The 22,616-nt window shown below is 33.6% G+C and overlaps 1 protein-coding gene and 1 long non-coding RNA gene across 2 annotated transcripts in view; one reads left to right on the forward strand and one right to left on the reverse strand.

Moving 5' to 3' along the window:
- The window catches only part of LOC128230775 (tenascin-X-like), a 33,868-nt gene that overhangs the window by 3,965 nt on the left and 7,287 nt on the right, over positions 1-22,616 (forward strand). Inside the window, exons 2-5 of the mRNA XM_052943217.1 lie at positions 10,474-10,614; positions 13,697-13,819; positions 14,744-14,866; positions 22,423-22,551. Of these exons, the coding sequence (XP_052799177.1) occupies positions 10,474-10,614; positions 13,697-13,819; positions 14,744-14,866; positions 22,423-22,551 (516 nt within the window). The remainder of the gene's footprint in view (positions 1-10,473; positions 10,615-13,696; positions 13,820-14,743; positions 14,867-22,422; positions 22,552-22,616) is intronic.
- Positions 19,268-21,955, reverse strand: LOC128229623 (uncharacterized). Its single transcript, XR_008260109.1, has 3 exons — positions 21,395-21,955; positions 20,758-20,859; positions 19,268-20,142 (listed from the first exon to the last, which is right to left on the reverse strand). It is a non-coding gene; the product is annotated as an uncharacterized LOC128229623 (long non-coding RNA).

Here is a 22,616-nt window from a genome sequence, read left to right on the forward strand (position 1 = left end):
AGACAACTAGTGTCAGACAAAGTACTAAACAGAGATGGAGTAGAGAACTTGAGTCAGACATAGTACTACATGGAGATGGAGTAGACAACTAGTGTCAGACATAGTACTTCATGCAGATGGAGTAGATAACTAGTGTCAGACATAGTACTAAATAGAGATGGAGTATGCAACTAGTATCCGACATAGTACTACATGGAGATGGAGTAGAAAACTAGTGTCAGACTTAGTACTAAATGGAGATGGAGTAGACAATTAGTGTCAGGCTGAAGTTCTGTGTAAAAATGAAGTGTACAACTAGTGTCAGACATAGTTTTAAATAGAGATGGAGTAGACAACTAGCGTCAGGCTGAAGTTCTATGTAGAGATAGAGTGAACAACTAGTGTCCGGCTCTAGTTACATGTAAAGTTGAAGTTAATGAATAGTGTCAGGCTTCAGTTCTATCTAGAAATTGAATGGACAAGTGCCCGATATGTTGAGGCGTGGACAATTACTTTCAGTCAGAAGTTATAGTTCTATGTAGAGATTGAGCTGATAACTAGAGTCATGCTGCAGTTTTATGTTGAGAAGGAGTGGACATCTAGTGTCAAGCTGCAGTTCTTTGTTGAGATGGATTGGAAAACTAGTTTCAGGTTGCAGTTCTATGTAGGGTAAGGTTTAGAGCGTTATATGACAAAAATGGCGATGACAAAGATGACGGTTGCGATAATATGATTGGTCGACTGAATCATATCGCTTTTAATGTGAAAGCACATGCTCGTTTTCATAATCGCAATATATATGAATAAGAGTAGGCGTACTTTATGTATTGATGAATTTTGTTTAGTTCGCCTTAAAAGGAATTATGTTTTTATTGGATTAAGACTTAAAGTGTTCAATTTTGTTATTATCTTTTGTTTTAGATTGATGAAAAAAAGATATTTGTTCGTGTTATTTCATCATGAGATGATGATGATGTTGATAATGATGCTGACAGTGGTGGTTTTGCAGTTGCTGATGACGATTTGGCTGACAAGTTCAATAATGAAATAATATAAGGAGGATGACTTCTTTTGTGTCGATGATTATAAAGATGCCAACGGTGATGTTGTTGCTATTGCTAGTGACGATTAGGAAATAAAAATAGGGTTGAAGATATGCGTTAAACCAAATGAGCATTTTCAAAATACAGTCAAACGACTGCAGTTACTGCTGTTGCTGTTTTTGTTGCCACTGCTGCAGCAGCTGCATCTGCTGCTACTGATGATGATGATGATGATGATGATGATGATGATGATGATGATGATGATGATGATGATGATGATGATGATGATGATGATGATATCGATGATGATATCGATGATGATGATGTTGACCAAAATTTATTTTCACACTAAAATTAGATGTTTTTAAAATTGAAAGGTAATTATAATCGATTTTAGATTAAGTTGATTTTTAAAAAATATGTGGACGCATATTTTAATGTAAACCCAGATTAAACCAAAATAATACTCAAACGTTAAACAACGTACCACTGACTCACATACCCCACTCATTGAAACCTAGGTAAACCAAAAGTATACTCAAACGTTTAGCCACATACCAATGACTCATTTACCCAACTCATTGAAACCCAGAGTAGACCTAGATAAATCCGAAGCTTATTCAAACGTTTGCAGACATACCACTGAATCAATGACCAAACTGATTGAAACCAAGAGTTAACTTAATAGTTTGTCAAAACGAAAAACAGACGTTCTAGTCATCCTATTTGAATGACACACAACGTTAAACCATCATCAGACCCACAACGTCAAAACAACATCAGACCCACAGCCTGAAAACAATGTCAAACCCACAACGTCCAAAAAACATCAGACACACAACCTCTGTTCAATTTAAGACTTACTACGTGAAAACAAAAACAGACTTACAACGTCAAAACAAAAACAGACACATTACATCTGCACAACTTCATTCCCATAACGTCAATAAAACATTAGACCCACAACGTCAAAATAACATCCGACCCACAATGTCAAAACAACATGAGACACACAACATTAAAACAACATGAGGTATACAACATTGAAACAGCAACTGTAATACAGCGTCAGGAAAAACCCAGACACATAACGTCAAAACAAGAAAAACCGGCACAAAAGGGCAAATCGACAAAAACACACATCGTCAAAACCAGAACAGTCACAGATGAATTATTAGTAGGTTATTCTAGAAACTGAATAACGACTTACGCCGATGCTATGGCGCTGTGACAGTGTTACATCTACCATTGCTGTCAAAGACACAATCCCAATCTCACCGAGGATATTGATGTCATACCCTGACCATTTGATTCCGTAGGATCTCTCGTCTCGTCCAGAACGTATTCATGGAAGTATTTTAAGTTTTATTTTTGTCGACCGTTAAAAGAGAATTAAAATCGCTCTAGACACTTACTTCACACTATTTTAAGGTTTGCTTAACCTTAAGACATGAAATGGAAAAGGCCTCTTTTTTATCAATTTATATTTAAATACATTTAGTGTACACCGATGATACAAAAATACAATGGGAGAAAACTGTGAACATTTGCTGGTATGTTCTTATCAGAACTTATCTCCCCTGTCAAATACCAACAATGAGTTACTTTCGGTGCATAAAAGAACTGCGTTTGGTTTGCTTGTTTATGAATTCATGTTCTCAATGGTTTCGTATATTAAAAAGTATGAATCCATGTTCAAGGATGTCGGTAAACGCTTAAGAACATGCGTAAGTGTATGGTTGAGTTTAACCCAACCCCACGCATATGTGCGTGCTTTTATAAGCATGTGCATTTTGTATTCTTACAGTAAGCAATATAAAAGGATGTGTTTTGGTCAATGGTCTGTACTACCTTCATAGGCCTGTATTCATGAAACATCTTAAGTCATTTCTTAGCTTTTTGTCGATTTCCTAAGATATTTGTAGTCAAATTTAAAGAAATATTCCAGTGACTTTAACACAAAAGTATGTTCATACATTGAATTAATGAAGATAACGTATTTAAGATATTATTAAGTTATTAAATCATTAGACAAGTGGAATACTTAACTTAGAAAAATGACTAAAGCAAATAAATGACTTGAGATGTTTTAATCAATACCGGCCCTGACGTGTCAATCACCTACATACGAAGTATTTGCTAATCACCTGCATCGATCATCTCTGCATAAACATACATTCATCTTAATACATCCTCTTATATGTTTTGCCCCTTTTATTATCAGAATTGTAATAAGAAATATAAACCAATTTATGACAGAAACAGGGCTCGGCGATGTAGGGGGGTTACAACGTCAACGAGCACGCAATTGTCGGCGATCGGCCGTAACCAAGATCGCGGCGGTCATCCCTCCGGTCATTGTAATGTATTACTATCCCATTTGAGTGAGTGAGTGAGTGAGTGAGTGAGTGAGTGAGTGAGTGAGTGAGTGAGTGAGTGAGTGAGTGAGTGAGTGAGTGAGTGAGTGAGTGAGAGAGAGAGTGAGTGAGTGAGTGAGTGAGTGAGTGAGTGAGTGAGTGAGTGAGTGAGTGAGTGAGTGAGTGAGTGAGTGAGTGAGTGAGTGAGTGAGTGAGTGAGTGAGTGAGCGTGAGCGAGCGAGCGAATGAACGAACGAACGAACGATCGATCGAACGAATGAATGAATGAACGAGATTTAACGAGATATGATTTTATATTAAGTATGCAACTGGCCGATTCTTCCAAAGAGAATAGTGAAAATAGTTAATTGGATCATATGCGAGTCTTTCATGTACATCAATTGTTGGGAGGACCGTCATAAATCAAACAAATGCATAATTATTCTTTTTTTAAGTGTGTCATTAAATGATATTTTTTAATAACCTACGTCACACTCCGTCTTGTTGTCAACCATTTCTCCGTGGAACCAGCTACTGGACCAACTTGCCGCGACAACCTCCTTGGAACATTTCAAATCCAGGGTAGTGCAGTATACAAAGTAAAATCTGGACTTGCTCGCATATCAACACAACCATATCCCATGTAATATGGTGAAAGTACAAGCACTGTGTCAACCTCCACCATTGCTATTTTGAATGTTTACATGAGTTTTAATAACTTGATATTGATGACGGAACATATCTGAAATGCTGCGCAATGAACGTCAGGTTCTTTAAATCATTCTCTTAATCCTTCATTCACTCAGTAAATGAAACGGTACAGTACAACATTGTGGCACACAGACAGATTTAGACAGTACATAATATATACTGTAATGTTCTTTTTGTGTAATAGGTCGTTCAGAATATTCAAAATGGCAGCGCCCATCGGCTTTTAATAGCTAAATATATTTCTCACAAACGTAGTGAATTCATATCAAATAGTAAATAATTGTTTTTTGCGGTGTAAGATCTTAATATATTTCACCGAGTGAGCACCACAATATATATTTCATGTTTCATGTTTTCATTAGATAAAAACCATGTCACCTTTTTATTACATTATTCATACAAACAACGTTTGGTATCTGGACTGCTGATATTCTGCTTATTGATCAAACCATTTTCGAACAGGGTTGTTCTTTTATCTAGCAAAAAGAATAAACTCTCACTTTGAATGATTATGTTTGTTTTTAACTCAAAACTCAAAATGTCAGTTTGCATACAAATACAAGGACGTATTAAAGACAGAACACATGGCAATGGCAATAAAAAAGAAATGCATTAAAATTAATACATTGCTGAATGTTCTTTATCTTATTATAAAAGGTTCAAAAGCCCGGTCTCGAATCCTCAACTCTGTCTTCTGTCTGTTTTGAAGCATTTTGCGTTGATGGTTGCTAAAACGCAGTTCACTTTTAGTATTCAGAACGTCTATAGCAAACATTTCTGAATAACGTAATTTTGAAATATAAAACAAATGGCTTTCTGCTTACTTGGAATCAGTTGATGTTGTAAAGGTCCCATGGAGGATAGATAAACAAGTAACTCAAGTGGTGGCATTTATTTTTTGTTAAGTCGGACATATTCTCTTTAAAACAACGGATTATCAGACGACATCACGTGCCCTAATAGGATTGAAATAGAAATATACACATCAAGAATAGAAGACACGTTGTTTTTTTCACCTGATTTTTGGAAACGGGCTATAGATTGTTCAAATGGAAGGGTTTTAAAATAAAGCATGTTTTAAGAATGGCTTGAGAAACGCTTGCATGCAAAACAATACTCATAATGCAACTTAAATTTCAGGGGAAAAGCTAGTAACAAAATTGCTATTTAATGGCACAAGGCTTTACAGAAATTTTGTGAGATATTGCCAGTTATATAGAAACATTAGAAAACATTGCTGATATGGAATACTTCATATTTTTTACATCTTGAATTCTATGGTTTCATTTCTTACTAACAATCTTGTAAAGAACATCTTAAAATTAATAACGCAAATGCACGTCACTTTTTGAGATGAAAAGTAAAAAGCATGTTTTTTAAAGAAATAATCATTTGACAGGAGTACAGTATTTATTACGTTATTCGAGCGTTAAATAACATTGCCGTTATGGAATACCATATATTCTTTTTACATATTACATTCCATGGTTTTAAGTTTTATTACAAATCTTGTAAAGAACATTCTGAAATTCATAATGAACATGCATGTTTCTTTTTGACATGAACAGTACAACGCTTTTTTATAATTTATAATCATTTGACAGGAGCACACTATCTATTAAGTTATTCGTAACATATAAACATTAAATGAAAGTTTACAATTGGTTTATTGCACATAAAAAGATCTTACCTCTGACACTATTTTAGTCAATCTTTCTGAAATTAATTTAATGTTATCCAGATTATTTAAATGCGTGTACATTTCGACGGTAAAGAAATATAGTTGATAAATCTTTACCGTCAAATTATTAAGCCTTCAGAATACTTTCCAGTATCCATAGGTGAGTTCTTAAAACAATATTCCAATAGCTCAAAACAAAACTTTATCACATATTTAAACGCATAAGTATTAAACTGTTTATTGCAATCGTAAATTCGTCTTAAACCAAACGCTTTATCCAAGAGAGTGCGCGTTGTCCTCATTCCGATAGCTGATTACTCTTAACTCCGGACTTCTTCATTTAGTATGATCTTTTGCATCCATTGTTTTCAAAGTGTTTGTTACGTTCCATTACCTGAGCGTTAATTATATGAACCGTCTTCCTTTTTTGCAAGTCCAAGTCTATCGATTTTGTTATTTATATCTTTACTTTTGATGTGGTCATTATGCAACTTATTTGTGAATTCTATTTTGAACTTAAATCGTTAAATATGGACAAACATTGAGAAAAACCTTAAACATTACATTCGCATGTTTCATATCAGATTTAAACCCTTCAAGGATATAAGTCATGTATCTAACGATAAACCACGATTTAAAAGCATGTCTTAAGCCTTCGTGTCTTTGTTCACAAACGTTTTGTCCGAGTATAAACTGCACAGCTTGCATAATCACTGGTGTGAATAAAATTCGATGGCTATTTTTTTATGAAACATCATTCACGCTGATACTTGTTTGACATAGCCCGAAGAATGATCTGCATTGCAAACATTTTGCAAAGCTGAGTTCATTTCAGACGCGCAGACACTATTTACATAATAGTAAAAAATACTTCAAAAGAGAGACCATCCCAGCGATTCAGCTTATATTTGCACATGGACGCCATAAATAATGCAATGACACCGTATACAAACAAAACATGCACCATGTGTTTGCCGTAACAAGTGAGTTACAATATGCGACGAAAGTTCGTTAATATTTGGAAGCTCATATTAGTTTCTATTCGAGAGACTTGACCTAGTTTAAAGTTAGGCAAGATACGGAACTCTTTTCAAAATTCATAATCGATTGAATAGCCATGACAATAGCTACAATAACCAAAGGGGTATAAATACCCCGGCACCCATCCAACAAGGCACCCGCTTCAAAAATTATCATACCTTTTTTGGATACACTTTGGATAACATTAAAATTTCAAATTTTCTACCATGGTGAGGAAATATTTTATTTTGTTTTAATTTATGAAATGTTTATTGTAATTAATTTTGTCTAAACTGACTAAAAGATGACACCATGCGTTGAAGTTTTGAGGTTTAGATAACTATGCTTAAACATAGTTTGTAAAGAATTAATAAACAAAAAGAGTGTTTAAATTAAACAAACTAAAATTATAAATTAAATTATTTACATCATCTTAAAACAATTCGTAACATATTTTACGTAACTAGAAAGTAATTAATATATTGTATGTTTAAGATACTTTAATACAAAAGTTGTTTTTTTTCTAAGCAAAATCCACTATTATTAAATGCCTTTTAAAATTTGGAATTTATGCTTGTTTTCGATATCTATTCATCAGAATGATTGTAACGGATTGTAAGCGAAACTTGGATTTCATATGTCTAATTATCTTGAATTGTTTTTTTTTTTCATTTTTAAACTCAAAACAGATTTCTTTGCTATATAAACGCAAGAAATATCACTAAGAAATTAAGAAAGTTTTAAGAAATTTGTTCCTTTCGTTATGGAGAATCTTTACTTTTCATTACTACGTATTTTAAATAAATAATAATTACAATGAAAATGTCCTGGAAAATTAATTATATTGTCAACAAAAATATTTAAAAAAAAAACCATATCAAAAACATTAAATAGTGTTGTAGCCATTTAAAGCGAGACTAAATCCATAACATTTCAGCCAAATTTTATGACATTCGAATGATAAACACAATGTTTATTGCCAGCTTGATTCTACCGTATTTGAAACATTCAGGCGGTAACACATTAAATCATCTCATCTTTATTTCCACTGCATGTGGTGCTATTCATATTATAAAAAAATAATAATTAATAACAAGAATGGCAATACTGTACAAAATAAGCAGACAAGCGTTTTATTTTGGCAATGAATACATTTCTACAATTCGAAAAGCATTTTGTCACTCACATGTTTTAAAAACATAGCTTGACGTCTTAGACGTTCAGATACTATAAACATATACAATCACGTAAGGAACTGTTTGCGAGTCAGCTGGTAGTCAAGAACTATGATGCCCTGAAATGTATATGTTTTCTTTAGGTTTTTTAAAGTCTAATAATTTACTTTTCATATACGATATAAGAAAACCATTAAATATAAAATATTACCTGGTATTTTAGTGAAAATATAAAAAAACATTTTAATTAACGACGACTTTCAATTTAGATTTTTCACCTTGAATAAGTAAACATGGTATGTAGCAAAATCACACGCTGCTAAATACTATTTGGATGTGCTTTTAGTTATGGTCAAAGGTTATCTACATTAATAAATGGTTTAAATGCGACTCATGTTGCAAAACCGTTGTATGTTATTATGTGCAAACTAATTAACGGAAATAAGTATGTACTTGCAAAAATAAATAGTTTGATGCGACAATTTCGCATAACCATTATGTTTGTGTAAGGACATACTAACAACCTTTTAGTTGTTTAAATACTTTTAATGGCGTAAACTAACCAAGGTCAGCGACTCTTTATATCTACCGGTTCACTTGATTTAAATAAGAAACGACTGACTGCTGATTTACTGAAATAAAGTTATTGGCTAATTTGATGTATACTGCTTTCTCATTGGACAAAAATGTATGTTGACCGCTAACAATCTGTAGGATTTGTAGTGGTCTTAATGATAAATAAATTTTGTAAACAACGCAATAACTGGTACAGCCACTGTTTATATCTAACGCGTCACCTGATTTTGCGGCTGACTGCTGATTTACTTAAATAAAGTTACAGCAGAGTTGAGACATTGCAATTCTGTAGGACGAAATATAATATCGGCCATTTTATGTTTAAATCATTGTATGTCACAAATAAACATATCATATTTTGAAATACTGTCAACAGAATAAAAAAAAAACACCAGTCAATGGTCATTTGCTAACGGGTTCTAAAAATACAAAAATACGGGCGCACGATCTAAAAACCGAAAAAAATTCCAACGGGGTCCTCTTGTCCTTTTCAGAACAGTACTTATATAATGTATTGAAATAGTATGGTTTGCTGATCATGCAAACGTGGATGGTTTAGAATTCAAAGTGAAATTTAATTCAGATAGAGACAGTAACAACATATTAATCTTAGTTATAGGAAGTTTGTAGTACCCTCGTTTATGTACAGGTTAGAGTTTACTAAAGCTGCACTCTCACAGATTAACCATGTTTACAACTTTTATTATTTTTTGGCTTGGAACGATCAATTTTTTGCATAAATATCTACAAACCAATGATATTAGATTGCTGACAAAACATCAGATCGTAGATAATCATGTTTCCGTTCGAAAATTAATGTTTTATTGCTTAAACCGGTTTAAAAAAATACATAAAACATCATTTTTTTAACTTAAATATAAAAATCTGCGATCTATTTTTTGTAAGCAGTCTTATATGACTGGTGTTCATGGATTTACACTAAAATATGGCTCGTTCCAAGACAAAACAAAAACAATTGTCAAAAACGTTCAATCTTTGAGAGTGCAGCTTTAAGTAGTTTCTTCGGAAATAAGTAACCTAAGGAAGCGGAGCTAATTTTTACCGACTTAGTGTTAGCCCCCCCCCCCCCCCCCCCCCCCCAATTGCTTGCATCAGTTTTAAAATTTAGCCGTGCGCATATCAAAAAGACCTGTCAATATATATATATTGAATACCGCTTTCTTTGCGCAAGTGATATTATGTTGCGGAAACTTAGGGAATCTTATATACAATTCGTGTTCTATCAAAGATTTATTTAAGACTGTCAGAAACCATTTAAATTGTACCTTTGCGCTGGTGTTTAACTGTAATGGAAACAAAACAAAATAAGAATAAAGATTTTTTTTAATTAATATTTTCATAAAAATGCTGTAGTTTTTAAACTAATTGCATGTTGAATGATAGTCACTCAGTTTTTATACTAGAATAAAGCTCAATGAATATCAAATTACCTTACTTGAAAAATAGGCAAGTCAGAGATAAACATGGTAGAAAACATATCAACCCCTTTTTAGAAAAAAAATGCTTTGAAATTGAGACGGTTTCAGCCGAATAAGTGTTTTGCAAACATCGGATGCAAAATAATTGCTAAAATTCAATTTCGATATTGACAGATTTGTCGAAGGTTTTACACGGTATTACCAAACAAACCATGCAACCATGTTTAAGAGACTTTCGATTATAATTATAAATTGTTTGTTATAGTTCTTTAAAACACGTGATTGGCATGTGCCCTTCTTTTTTTAGATCCGTTGGTCATTACTAGTGTTCGGGTGTCTCCTGGTTATCAGACATGGGGCAGAGGCGGGTAAGAACAGTTTATACGTTTTTGAAATCGAACGTGATGTTAGTTCTTCATATCGTTGAACTTTCTATTTATTGTCAATTTCTATCAAATGTTATATCCTAAAAATCAACCCTATTTGTTCAAGCTGTTACTGACACGACCTGCACTGCTGGTGGGAATGAATGTGCCGCCATTACAAACTCGTTCTGTGACACCACAGCTGGTACCTGTGTGTGTGTTGACATTGCCACAGAGGATACCGCAAATAGTGCATGCGATCTCACAGGTAATACTGTATGATAATGTTTAACGTATCCGGCCCACAAATATACCAGTACCCTGCTAGTTCCATTAACTTTAATGTTAAATTTCGATGCTTGGTGACTCCAACTTTGATATCATTATTTGTCGGCGGAAATATTAAATCATGATGGAAAATGCATCAGTCATAAAGTTGTTATAGTTAGGATAACTGTTCTTTTCTACAACTGAACACGAACGAAAATGACCTATTTTGAAATGTTAGAAGACTAAAATAACATGGCTTAAAAAAGACGCATACTCATTCGGAAACATAGTTCAAATTTCGCATATGTGGGTAGAACACCTTAAAGTGATTTTCTTATTTGTTACAACGGCAATTAATGTAACACTGCAACAAGTCGACGACATAGTTTATGCCATTAACTGAAGAACTTCCTGTCATTTGAAGATCGCTAAATTCTATAAGGTAGCGTGCTTTTAAAGTTGCACTCTCACAGATTGAACGTTTTCACAACTTTTTTATTATTTGTCTTGGAACGAGTCAATTTTTGCAAAAATTCAAGGAAACCAGTAATATAAGACTGCTGACAAAAAATAAGATCGCAGATTTTTAGATTTAAGTTAAAAAATGATTTTTTATGCATTTTTTCTTCCATAAAACATTAGTTTTCGAACGGAAATATGAAAATCTGAGATCTGATCTTTTGTCAGCATTCTTTTATCATTGGTTTGCAGATATTTACGCAAAAATTTGCTTTTTCCAAGAGAAAAAATAAAAAAGTTGTAAAAACGGTGCATCTGTGAGAGTGCAGCTTTAAGGAATTTAGTTGCGAAAAGGGATTACATTTTTGTTAATGAAAGTACTACAAAAGGAAGACTTTTAAGGAGTTATTAAAATTTTGCTATGTTTGCAGCTTGATTTAATCCAATTTTGGAAGATGAGTTGGGTCTGATTTTGAGATATTGATGGTTTTTGACGGTCGATTGCATTGCAGTTAGTTTTATTCTCTTTCATCTATTTCCGAAGTGAAAATAAAATAAATAAAATATAGTTAACAAAAAAGTATTGGAATACGTTAAAATACTGACTTATGGAAAAGGGTTTATGCTATTGTAGACAAAAACTCTACAATAGCACAAACCTATTAAACGAAGCCTGAGTTTATCAAGTATATATGTATGTCCAGGTGTAGGGCTCGAACAAACGATCACGGTTTTCACAACGACAAAGAGTTACTAGTGATTACTGCCTTAGCATGTCTAATACAACAGTAAAATATGACATACGTTTGAATGTTTAATCGATATTCGTTTTTAAGGTAACAGCTGTATACAATGTACATGTATGTGTCATGAAGGTACATCTAGTACTATTATATGCCATTTTTGTTCACGGCATAAACTTCAAATTTTTTTTATAATATTTGTACAGAGAGTGGTCATGTTTTAATATCTTTTATGTTTTCGTATATCTATTTTATCTTTATATTTCTTCTATAGCTTGAACTAAAAACTTAAAAGAGAATCGGTTGTTACTTTCAAATAGTGAGCATAACCCTGAGCCCGCATCATTTATATTCCAATCACGATGTTGTCTCGAATATTCCAAATATCCCCTTTTTAAAATCCGACAGCGCCGTCTTTTATATTTGTTTTTAGTCTGTGAAATAATTGCAATTTACAGAAAATCAATTGCATTCATTTTCAAATCTTTTAACCTATATCATCATTTTTTCATTAAAAAAGTGACGAAAACTTTTGTTATGTTAATGTTATGATGTAAAATGAGCTGAGACTGCGATTGAGATTTGAAACTTAAATACATATGTGATATTGAGGCCTTGTTTTTACGGCTGCATATATTGTAACATACTTTTATAACTAAATAATAGAAATATCTAGAAATGTATATGCCTATACGTTATGAAATTTGGCTATTAATAAGAAACGTATACGGTTCGCATTTTGGGTTGAAATCGGATGAATCTAATAACAGATAAATGTTTCGTATTTACATAATTTACTCAATCTCTGCTCTACATAATTATCCATTAAACACGATGTTATAAATGATGACTTTATGAATCAATTCAGTATTGAATTTTAGTAATGTTTATAAATACAATGTGTTTTGCAAATACTGTCCACCACCATTTAGATATTTATAGTTTATTTATATATACAAGTTTGAACATCTTGTCTGAAAGAAATATTTGTATTATAATGTTACTAACTAGGTTCATCATATAGGCCCAGTTATTTGTCCGAGGTCAGCTGTATTCGGGCTCACCCCAATAGTGCTGACTGAGGGCAAATATTTAGGCCAATGTGAATGCACCTATTTAATGAGTATTTTAGTCATTAACTATTACGTATGCTAGGATTTTTGTTAAAACATTCTAATAGCTTACCTTCAGTTATCATTAAAGCGTATTCATCCCTTTCTTATTAATGGATTCTGCTTTTCTAGACAGGACTTTGCTGATTTTGACATTGGATCATTATAGTGACATTGCACAGAATTATGACTAAAGCCGATTGCACTGTACAGTCTAGGAAAGCACGCATATCTTTTTCCTGATTTTATCGTTAATCGGTTGCCAAAAGTTCAAAATTATGTGCATGCACCTTCCTCCATTTTGTCGTTTTTCAAAAACATAATAGTCATAAAATCCAACATTAGGGAATATTCACCTGTCATATTAAACCGTACAAAGATGTTGCAGTATTTTGTAGGCTAGTAATTCTAAATATGTTTTAAACAAAGCACACACTTTTCAAAACAGTCGGAAAACCAAAAAATGTTAATATTTAATTAAATTTACAGCATTCTCATATTAAGGCGAGTTTCGACAGACAATGAAAATGGTCCGTTCCTCTAATTCCTATTTGGTGAGTTTGGAATACAATCAATACGGCAGAAACTAGTATTGGCCGACTTTGGTGAATTCAAGGCGAGCTTTGGTATACATTGTTGTCAATCGACAAGTATAAGTACTACGGTCGTCCCGGTATCGTGCCAAATACGTAATTGTTGATTACTATATGTACATTATAAATGGCCACTTGGAAAAGGTTCATATTTGATCATTCCATAATTTCAGACTGTTCTGGAGGGGCTGCTGCGTGCACAGACACCAACTCTGAATGTGTGACTAATGCATGTGCTTGCAAAGCGCTTTATGAACTAAGTGGCGGCGACAATGCCAACGCGTGTACGGCAAAAGGTATGTGAAAAATTATTGCAGAGAAAGCTCATTATCGCATAAAACCACTTAGTAAGCTGAAATCACCGTGTTTTAATCACGCATATTACTGTTAAAATTATTTAGAAATATTAATATCTAGGCTCACCAAACTGTCATTATCACTTAAAGGGGCTAGACACCAGATGGTCCCAAAATCGGCACATACATTATTTCCACAAAACAAGCCTAGAATTGTCAAAACAAACTAGTATGAGGCCGATAATACATCATACATGATCAAAATAATAATTTGTCGCTGTCTCAGCTGAGTATACATTTAACGACCCTTTTTTAATTAACTGGGATTTACGTGTCCCCCAGTGAATTTCGCTTAGGAACAATAAGGAAAAGCTGCAAAAGCTGCAAAAGATACTTGATATATTTATATATATATTATAAGATATTTGTCGTAGGTGATGTAATACATCAGTAAGTAAGATTCAATGCATTGTACACAACAATATCAATTTTTGCAAGATTTTGAGAGTTCTCTTTTTTCAAGCAATTGCTCATCTGGTGTCTAGTCACTTTAAGGTATCATCAGGCACCGAAATGTCATCAGTTAGTATGAACTATAAACTATTTATTCTTTTCGAAAATTTGTCTCCTTTGACAAGGTTATAAGATATTTTAAACCCGACGTGTGCTTGTACGCGTACGCGTAGCTACACGTACAGGTAAAAGTTGCGCATCAGTTTAGAATTCCTTGCAAAATTTAATTTGAAACCTCTGTATCATTTTCTCGTTCCGTTGTACATGTTAATGGCAACGTGTACATGGTATACATACCTGGATGACAGAGTGCACAAAGGGGGTTACACATGTATACGTATGGGTACAAGTAGCATTTTGCAACTTCTCTACTACGTCATATATCACGTGTATGTTGATTTTCATTCATAGTTTGTACCGCTGGAGGCAGCGAATGTTCGGGTACAGGCCAGGTGTGTGACACCACACTGACTAGCCCCGTATGCGCCTGTGATAATGGATATACCGCGACAGCCGGTGCCTGTGTTGCAAACGGTAATTATGACAACTAACACAAAACAAGTACAAAAGTTGCTGCAAGATGCAGCAATTGGATGTTAGCGCGGGCCAACTATTGGTTATTCAAGTCTATATGTAGGGTAAGAACGAAGTAAATAAAGTAAGGACTAACATTGATTGTAGATGTCAGTGAAATGAAGTTACTTAAAAGATGACAGAATTGGGCTGTTGTTTTGAAATGAAAATAAAACTTAACACAATAACAATTGTACAACTGATGGTATATCTATGACAGAAACCATAATTGTATCAAATAACTTTATTCATGAACTGTATCAATATACACACATTTATAAAAGACAACATGGCCACAGTGGTGGTTTTCTTTTGTAGTGGATGATATGATAGCTGAAATGTTAAATATGCCAACATGATTTGGTAAATTCTGGGCAAAGTTCGAAACGTTGAGAATTTGAAGTACTTTGGTGAAATGTTGACTTTAAACAGGAGTAGCACCAAAGGTTTATCCGAAAAACTAATTAAGGACATCTGCTTAAGACAATGTTTACTTTTGGCTAATAATCCGCGAAACAAGTTGACCGTTATAATTAATAAAATTGTTTGCTTATGTAACAGATTTTAACACAATTAAAAAAATACATTTAACATAAACTTAAAGAAGTTGGTTATACATGAGCTGAAAGAAAGAAGTCTGATCATCATTATTAATGTCATTTTCCTTGCCCTGTGGCGTAGATGATTTATAGGCATGCATGATGTTTTAAACAAAGGAAACAAGTTTAGCATATACTGACACTTATAGGTAATAAACAATATGTAATCATCATGCATTATGCTCATTTAAGGCATAAGATATAAGAATGATGAGCAGAATGTGATGCAGGTTGATAGTGGTATGACTAGGAAGTTGATCACTTAATGTGTATGGAAATATAATGACACAAAAGATTTATGAAGAAAGTGCTGAAAATTATAGGTTACAATGAAATGAAGTGAGGAATATGTTTTAAAACATGAAAAGTGAAGCATTTGTACAAAGTTTGGTGGAAATGTGTTAATGTTATTATGCCTGTAAAACATCTCAATTCATTAAAATATGATATTGAAATATAAGAATAAATACTGCATTGAGTATTACTGAAATGTGAACATATGTACAAACACGAAAGAACATGAGCAATATGACATTTTATATACATTTTGTATACAACAAAGAGTAATAAGCATGATAACAAAATATACAGAGTAAGTATGTATGATGGGAATGGTAGAGTTGTACTGAAATGTAATAAACAATAGAAAGAATATTTGTTATAATTTGGTGTAAGTGCGACATATACATTATGACCAATACTTGGAATAAGAATGCACACAGACAAATTAATACAATACTAAAATACATGCTGCCACTATTTCATAAGCAATGAAATAGAACAGGTATGAAAGAAAAGAATATAAATGAAAATGCATGAAAACCTAGTAATATGAACCTAGTATCCAAATGCACAGTATTTGAATGAAACTATTTATAGGGTGATAAATATCTTTTACATCTTTTACATGGGGGGGGGGGGGGCTTAAAAAGACTCAGTTTCAGTTGTTATGTTGGAATGAATTGGGTTGAAAATAGGTATATTTGTTAAATGATTTACTTACTTAAAAGTTGAAAGTTGTCAAACCAAAAACTATAAATGATATGCCTGGAGTTTTATATTATCAGTATAAGCATTGCTGATATGGTTGATAGCCAAAAGGCCATTATTTTTTAAAGTTTGAAAAGTCATAAATCACGAAAATGAAAAACAACAACACACAATAGAATGGTTAAGGGTCATGCAAAAAAAGCAGGGTAAGTTGAGAAGTTGAAACAGGCATACTTTTTTAAGCATTATGAATTCTAATGTTTGTAAATGGAGAGTCAGTGCCTATAAAAGAGACATTGAATGATATATTCATCAGAGTTAAAGCTGCACTCTCACAGATTAAACATTTTGACAACTTTTTCATTTTTTGACTTAGAACGAGCCATATTTTGCGTAAATCCATTGAAACCAGTTATATAAGACTGCTGACAAAAAAAGATTGCAGATTTTTATACTTAAGTTCAAAAATTGATGTTTTATGCAATTTTCTTAATCTGTTAGTAACAGCTTAAGCCATAAGACAATAATTTTCAAATGGAAATATGAAAATCTGATTTGATCTTTTGTCAGTAATCTTAAATCATTTGTTTGCAGATATTGACACAAAACTTGCGCTTTCCAAGACAAACAATAAAAAAAGTTGTACAAATGGTAAATCTGTGAGAGTGCAGCTTTAAGCATAACAGGTAGTAAAGAAGGGTGACATGGCAAAATGACATAGTGATATAAATACAAGTATTTCTTGTAAATTAACATTTTGTAACTGTTGAAGTGAGATGTTGAAAAACAGAACATTGTTAATTATATGTACATATGAGAAATTAATTTAAACATTAATGGGAATTAAACTTAGCAAAAGCATAGTGATATCTACAGAGCAATATGCAAACATCAGTGTTCAGATAGACAAAACATTGAATGAGAAGTCTTATAATACTGTCAAATGTCTCTGATTTTAGGAACATGTTTTGTTAATAATTATTGAAATTGCAGAACATTTAAGAAAACAATAGGAAGATAAGTAATCATTATGATGAGGTTATTAAATAATGTTTCGATTCTGTAAAGTCATATATTGTGACTGTAAGATATTGGCACAACTGTAACTTAACATATTGACAGAATGGTAAAACACAACAATGGCAAAAATGGAAGTACACTATTTTATAAATATCAAATTTCAAATCCCCCGCCACGGAGTGGGGAGGGGATTACACAAACACTTCATCAGTCTGTCAGTCCGTCTGGCTGTAACATTTCGTGTCCGTGCTATAACTTACTTATGCATTGATGAATTATCATATTGCTTGGTACAAATGTTGTCCTCATTGAGACGATAAGCAATGACATTGACCAGGGTCCATAACTCAAAGATCAAAGTCACACGAGATATTTAAATGTCAGATTACACATACTCGTGTCCGCGCTATAAACTCTTCCTACATATATCAAGTTTGGTCACAGTATGTCAGCCTTAACTGAAACAGTAATCTATTTTTAGTAAAAGTGACAACGACCCTAGGGGGCCAAAAAGCATCCATTAAAGCTCTGCATAAACTTGTCCTATATACCAAGTTTGGTCACACTATGTCAACCCTTACTTGAGTTATTCAGTACTTACCATATTTCTATTTTGACCTTGACCTAGACCATAACTCTCGGGGTCAAAAACACAATCTCAGGAAAGGTCTCTATAAACTCTTCCTATATACCAAATTTGGTACCAATTAGAAGACCCTTACTTAAGTTACTAGTATTCAAAACCAACCCTTTTTCTATTAATAGTAACCTTGACTTTGATCATAGGGGCCTCAAACGCATTCCCATAAAAGGTCTCCATAAACTCTTTGCATATACCAAGTTTGGTCTCTTTATGTCAAACCTAGCTAAAATTAATCGATACATAAGGTGACTTTGACGCTGCTCTAACACCAGCCCGCCCGAACAATGACACAGGTCATTCAAATATCTTGTTTTCCCTTTATGTAAATGTGGTTAGGAATATGAAAATGTGCCTTTCAAAAGAAATTAAAAGAAGAGTTAAAAAGAAAAAAAAAACATTCAAGGGCAATAATTTGTATTTAGGGTTAACATGAAGTTATGTTCATTAGTGTAAGATGGTCGTCCATAATTCTGCTAAGTATTGAATGAAGGTATAGAAGTTTTTTTATGAAAATCCCAACTTGCCCTAAAACTTTAACTTGCCCAAAAACTTTAACCTAAGTCAATCAGGGGCCATAACTTGTATTAAGGATATTATGAATGAAGGGTATAGAAGTTATCAATTAATATATCAACCTGCCCTTAAATTTTAACTTAAGTTCCATAGTCAATCAGGGGCCATTATGTGAATAAAATATGATATGGAGTTATCTTACCTAATTATGTGATGGCACTGAACAACTGTGTAAAGTATTAAGTCAATTGAATGAAGGGTATTGGACTTATTAGTGAAAATCCCAACTTGTTCTAAAACTTTAACCTGCCCTAAACCTTTAACCTTTAGTCAATCAGGGGCTATAACTTGTATTGAGGATAATACAGAGTTATGCAACCTCATTGTGTGTTGGTCCTGAACAAATGTGTCAAGTATTAAGTTAAATGAACGAATGGTAGAGAAGTTATTAATAAATATCCCAACCTGCCCTAAAACTTTAACCTAAGTTTGATAGTCAATCAGGGGCCATTACTTGTATAAAGGAGTTATCTATTCCCATTATATGATGACCCTGAACAACTGTGTGAGGTATTAAGTCAATTGAATGAAGGGTATTGGACTTATAAGAGGTATTAAGTCAATTGAATGAAGGGTATTGGACTTATAAGTGAAAATCCCAACTTGCCCTAAAACTTGCCCTAAAACTTGAACCGGACACTGACACCAGAGCGAATAGTATAGCCCACCTTATTCTTAAAATAGTCGAGCTAAAAAAACACAAATGTGATAATATATTTATAACATGTGTTTTCTCTTCAAAAACAGTGAAACAAGGTTATGACATCACCACAAAATATATGTATCACTTTATCGAAAAGGCTTTCTATTTCATCGATGTTATGAATCAAGACTCATTTTCCTTTTTTTAGCCAAAATAACCTTGGCATTGATCTTACCTACACTACACACAATATGTATAACTTTAACATATACTCTTTAATTATGTTCAAATATTCAAGAATATTTTAGGTTACTGATCATACAACTTGTATTTCTATATTCTTGACCAGTGGTTGTGTACAATTTTGATCAGATTCAACATACCGGTCAGGTTGGGAGAAAAACAAATTGCCTTGTGTTGACTTGATGTAGTGTCAGCTAAAGCATTGAGGCAGGTTGTTTTGTTAAGAATCAATTGGTCCTTTCTTGCAATGACAAGTTTTTCATTTTCAAACTTTCCTCTAGCGTTTATAGGGAAGAGCACTGTGAGGTAGAAGTGAAGTGCAGGATCGTCACCGATTGTTTTCAGTTCAGGTATTGTGATGAGGAGTAACTCAACTGTTGAAGATCAAGTTGGAACAGTTTCCGCATTTCATACCTACTGCTGCGTTTGATAACAACCTCAGCTGTGCAAAAGTAGGTCACTTGTGTAAGGGACTGGCTCTAACATAGAGGACATTTGTCAAGGTCCATTTACTTGTTGCCACACTCTAAAAAGATATGAAAGGAGTGATATCATGATAAATGAATGTAGCACTGAAGACCTGAAAACATGAAACATGAGAAATAAAATAACTCTAAACATTAAACTGAGGTGAATTTGTTAGGTTTCAAGGTTGATTTCATAAGCTTTATTCGAAATGTGAATTGACAGGTAATTTGCAATTTGATTTCAATTCTGAATCAGGTTATACAAATCAAACATTGATGCATGAATTGCAGAATAATAATTAAGATTAAGTATTTATATACAAGTAATGATTTCATTCCTTTATTCAGCTATTGAGTTAAGCAATTTTGTTAGAAAAAGTGAAAAAATGTTATTAATTTTTAGGAAGGCTTATTTATAGGTCATATATTTTGAGCGAAATAAATATCAAAATGATGTCTAAAAAAAGATTAATATTGTGAAATAATGTAAGCTTGTAGAGTTAATTTTTTTTAAACATTACATGAAATTGTGAATAATTGTAAATACATTCAATTATTTATTGAAATGCATTGAAACACCCATATGTTTTTGTTTTATTAAAGGTTGAATGTTAATACCAAAAGCATTGTTCTGAAACCATAAAGTTAACAGGAAACTAAGAAAGAGAACAAACCTCATTTCTTGGAACTCCTCAGTCCTGGCCCATTATTGTTGGTGGCCATTTTTTGCAGTTTTTATCTCAGTTTTTCAATATTTACAACTCTTGTGGTAGAAACTGGAATGTAGGATGATAAATATAAATATACATTTTATTGAGACAGAATCCCGTAAAACATGTATTATTTTAAACTAATGCACCAGTCAATTGCAACCATGACCCCCAAGGTCCGGGGGTATACCAGGGATAGCCGGGGAAATGGACCATGTTTTTAACTTTCAGGTGGCCCTGCATTGCCGGGTGAATGGGATGGTTATGTCTCGCTTTAAATATAGCAGGGAATGGGCATTACCTAGGGCCCCTGGGGTGCGGGGCATTTGGCGAGATTAAACCATCAGTTCATCCCCGCAGGACGTGATTTTAGCCAATATTGGCTGGGCCTATGGTCAGGGTCCTCGCTATTCCCATGACCGGGGGGGGGGGCGTGGTTTCAAATGACTGATGCATTAGTCTAAAATAATAACTGGTGCATAATGAAAACGATGCAAAAATTTAATGACTACGAACAAATCACCTTAAACTCGTTACATACAGACTGACATGCAAATTTAGCGCATGCATTACAAAGAAGGGCTTGAAATATCATCCCTACCATTGTGACTCATTCAGTTAGACGCGTTAATGTACAAATCGAACGTTTTTGTTGCGGTATTTCACTTCGAATCACCCTCTCGCAATTTTGACCTTGACCGCACACTCGCCTATATCTGAAATGCAAGAAGCGTTTTCATTGGACGGCTATCATTCCTGGTTTTAATGACGCAATTTGGAAAAGCCTTCAAATGTTGTCCAAAATGAAAGTAGGAATACCGCAAAAAAACGTGCTACTGTTTAAATCGAAAGACACGAAACCTGCTTTTAAAATGATAAATATAAAATAACAATAGTTTTTCAGTTCACTACGTAAAAAGAAAATGAAAATACCTTTCCCCAACCGCCAGCGTGTTGACCTCGATATCCCTAGTCTACTGGACGCTTGCATCTGACCCGGTAATCAGATAAAAGACTGGTTCACCGATTTTCTAAGATTATTGTAAGATACATTCTGCGCATTCGTGGTTTATTCTTTTATGTAAAAATATTTAAATAAAAAAGAGAAGTTTTCTCAACAACTGTGCATTTATGATATTTTTTCTCTAAAAGAGTTATTTAAAAAAATCTCTGGTTTTAATTTGCCTTATATTTTTCAAAGCTTCACATATTAGAAGATTACCAATCTTCTATTGCAACATCGAACAGGAACCAGTCTAATGGCGAACTGCTTCGGAATTATCCGAGAGCGGACGGTAAGAAACGGAGCATGCGCGATCAAAACAATGAAAACGCCGCATGCGCAAGCCCATTGCACCAGGGACACTTCTAAAACAATCAATATATGCGCCGGGCGCCGATGCGCCCGCGCAATAATATCAATCGATGCTTCAAACTTAAATCTTATTCTAATGTCTTTTAGTCGGGAAAAGAAATTTGAACGCATTATGCTGACTTGCAGATTTTTGGTTTATGTAAATATTTGTAAACATTAGTGACACAGGTACACGCTCTGACTTCGAGTGTATTGCTTTCACAAGAAGTTTGATACTTTCTTAAATATATCTTAATTTGAGATGATATTTTCAGTTGTTGGAGGCACCTGTGCAGCATCTGGCTATGAATGCTCAGCCCTTAGCGGTGGATACTGCAAAACAGGCACTGGCTGTGCGTGCAGCGCTATCTACGACGTTTCAGGGACTTCATGCACTGCTAAAAGTATGTTTGAAATACATGTATGAAGAGTGTTTTATTCTCTTTATAAAGCACTTATGTCGCATGCG

Source organism: Mya arenaria, chromosome 4 (assembly GCF_026914265.1).
Source record: "Mya arenaria isolate MELC-2E11 chromosome 4, ASM2691426v1".
Taxonomy (NCBI): domain Eukaryota; kingdom Metazoa; phylum Mollusca; class Bivalvia; order Myida; family Myidae; genus Mya; species Mya arenaria.